This window comes from Littorina saxatilis, unplaced genomic scaffold, assembly GCF_037325665.1.
Source record: "Littorina saxatilis isolate snail1 unplaced genomic scaffold, US_GU_Lsax_2.0 scaffold_3677, whole genome shotgun sequence".
Taxonomy (NCBI): Eukaryota; Metazoa; Mollusca; class Gastropoda; order Littorinimorpha; family Littorinidae; genus Littorina; species Littorina saxatilis.
Genome location: NW_027128610.1, coordinates 1 through 3,381, shown reverse-complemented (window position 1 = coordinate 3,381; position 3,381 = coordinate 1). Strand labels below are relative to the sequence as shown.

The window sequence follows — 3,381 nt, the reverse complement described above, 5'->3', positions numbered from 1 at the left end:
GTGACAGGCAGAGCCACAAGGAGAAGCTCGCGAACGTGTGGGTATAGCCTACATTCACCCACTCCTTGATATATATCTGACGATCGTCTCCTTTCAGAGAGAAAATGAATTTGAGGGAAGACAGAGGAGGGTGACACCTGCGGGAAGGGCGCAGCGTGTGTGTTTAAAAAGCAATAGCTTATTTCAATCGCTTTCGAGTTCCGGCAATGTCACGTAGATGTATGGTGTCCGTCCCCTCACCTTTCACTGCGCTCTTAGCCGCTCTTGGCCGTTCTCTTTTCTTTCTTCGCTCGACGCTGTGAAATCATATGAATGAACTTATCAACGTGTGCAGATTTGTGAGTGTGTGTGAATCTGAAACACGCATGTGATGTATATGTATACATTCTCCAGTACACATAAACAAGGAGAACTTCGCCTGTACATCGGTCCGTGGACTGTATGCACGGTGTGCTCTCTCCTGTACAGATAAACAAGAAGAATTGGGAATACATTAGTTCGAGGACATACACATTGTATATTCCTCAATTGTGTACACTCTCCAGTACGGATAAACAACATAAAACTGACAAATCCATCGGCTCTACGCCATACGATGTGTACACTCTGTAACAGTGTACACCCTCCAGTACAGATCAACAACAGGAAATTGGCATGTGCTGTACATCAGTTCTAGGTCAGCATACACTGTGGGTTGTCCCAGGGACAGATAAGCAAGGAGAAATTGGCAACGTGTATGTGTTCGTGTATGTGTATGTGTGACACTCGACAAATCGTCGTCAGTTTTCAACGATGGTCCACATCATCGGAAAAAGACGCAGTCGAAGTTTCCACGACTATTTATTAAAAGCATTCCTGTTCGGATTACCAATCACATGGCTGGTCTTTGCTCTGGAAATGACGGTCCTTTCCGTGGACAGAGAGTCCGTGCTGGTTTCCAGAGCCGCACAAGAACACAGACACAGATCCGTCAAAGACTTTGAGATCGTTGAAGATCACGCGGTGGTGGATAAAATACTAGAACCGCAGGTCATACGTAAAGACGCTTCGTCACATTCTAAGCTAAAGTCTGACGACTCTCATCGGAATAGTATACGAAGGAAACATACTGACGATGACTCAGGAAAATCCAAGGAAACCCAGGGTGGAAGAAAACTGGATAATGAAAACTCCAAAGGCAAGCTCAATTCCTGGCTCTTCGGTGGTTCCAACCTGAAGGATACGGGTCTGGTGGACAGGGAAACAGCTGTGGCGGTACCCATACCGGTTGTTCGCCGGTTCGATCCTCCCAAACAAGGTAAGGCAAACCAAATTCTCTGAACTGATGTGTTCCACTTTTGAACACATTTTCTGTGACCAGTTTTTAAGACAGTGTTACATAGTACATACTTATACAAACAAAAGTAGCACAGCTAAACGACTGGTTACAAAAAGGGTGTTCAAAACTGCAATATTTCAATTTAGACTCTTAGAGTGTAGTCAAACATCTTTAATCGCCACTCTTTCGGCAGTTCGATTTACAAATTTAAGCAGTTGAAAATAATCAACAAACAAATGATACACATGCATTATAAACTAAGTATTTTGAAACTACGCAGTATGACTGGTTATATGCAACATGCACTTCTTCCTTATTATACCTCTTTTTTATTTTTTTTTTATCCTTTGTTAAGACTATAGGCCGATCAAGGGCTGGATGCGAAAATGTACGAACGTGATTACTCAATAACCTTCGAAAAATACAGGTTTATCTTATCTATCTTATCTTTAGTGTTGCGACCTTGAGAACGCATTGAAGTTAAACATGGATGGTATACAATACAACCAGGAGGAATTGGTGCATGTAACGTTGAGACGGTCAGGTATAGCATAATGACAGAAATGGTTCACATATATATATGGTACCATGCCATAGCGTACCATTCCATACCGCATGGGGCCATACTATAGACTGTGGTGTGGTGTGGTATGGTATTAATAGATTCACCACCGGTGTAACACGAGATTTTTACTCCACGAAAAATTTACTCCGGAGTAAATATTTCGTACGAAATTCTTACTCCGAGTACACTTTTCGTACGAGAAAAGAACTCCCCAAGGCACGAAAAAATTACTCCCTCCACGAAATTTTTACCCCCCATTTTTTTTAACTTCCAGTAAAAATCTCGTACGCAAAAATGGGATGCGGGCGAAGGGATAATGCCAATAAGTGATCTCGCGCAAACGAATGTCGCGCTACCCTCCTTCCACCCCTTCCACCACCAAGACTAACAGGGGACAAGGGAGTAAAAATTTCGTATACCTGGCATTGGAAGTTAAGTTGCTCGTGTTGGGGTGAAGTAATTTATTCGTTATTTATTCGTCAGGGGAGTAACATTTTTGTACGCAATTTGTACTCGGAACTCACCTGTCTTGGGGAGTAATTTTCTCGTGCAATGAGGGAGTGCTTTTTGACTCACATGCGAAGCAAAAGTGAGTCTATGTACTCACCCGAGTCGTCCGTCCGTCCGTCCGTCCGTCCGTCCGGCCGGCCGGCCGGCCGGAAAACTTTAACGTTGGATATTTCTTGGACACTATTCAGTCTATCAGTACCAAATTTGGCAAGATGGTGTATGATGACAAGGCCCCAAAAAACATACATAGCATCTTGACCTTGCTTCAAGGTCAAGGTCGCAGGGGCCATAAATGTTGTCTAAAAAACAGCTATTTTTCACATTTTTCCCATTTTCTCTGAAGTTTTTGAGATTGAATACCTCACCTATATATGATATATAGGGCAAAGTAAGCCCCATCTTTTGATATCTTTTGGTTTACCTTGCTTCAAGGTCAAGGTCACAGGAGCTCTTCAAAGTTGGATTGTATACATATTTTGAAGTGACCTTGACCCTGAACTATGGAAGATAACTGTTTCAAACTTAAAAATTATGTGGGGCACATGTTATGCTTTCATCATGAGACACATTTGGTCACATATGATCAAGGTCAAGGTCACTTTGACCCTTATGAAATGTGACCAAAATAAGGTAGTGAACCACTAAAAGTGACCATATCTCATGGTAGAAAGAGCCAATAAGCACCATTGTACTTCCTATGTCTTGAATTAACAGCTTTGTGTTGCATGACCTTGGATGACCTTGACCTTGGGTCAAGGTCACATGTATTTTGGTAGAAAAAATGTGTAAAGCAGTTCTTAGTGTATGATGTCATTGCTAGGTTTAGTTATTTGACCTTGACCCTCAAGGTCATGTCAAGGTCAAGCATGTGAGTCGTATGGGCTTTGCCCTTCTTGTCGTAAAGGGAGTAACTTTTTCGTACGAAATGTTTACTCCGGAGTAAAAAATCTCGTGGGAGTAATGTTCTCGTGTTACACCGGCACTACCC

The 3,381-nt window shown here is 42.4% G+C and overlaps 1 protein-coding gene across 1 annotated transcript; it reads left to right on the top strand.

Annotated features, from left to right (window-relative positions):
• Positions 1–6: 6 nt before the first annotated feature.
• On the top strand, positions 7–1,299 carry LOC138956966 (probable N-acetylgalactosaminyltransferase 7; the record flags this gene model as incomplete). The annotated part of the gene is given in 1 exon segment (XM_070328155.1): positions 7–1,299. A coding segment is annotated over 1 exon segment (507 nt), but the record flags the coding sequence as incomplete, so codon positions are not given.
• Positions 1,300–3,381: the final 2,082 nt, after the last annotated feature.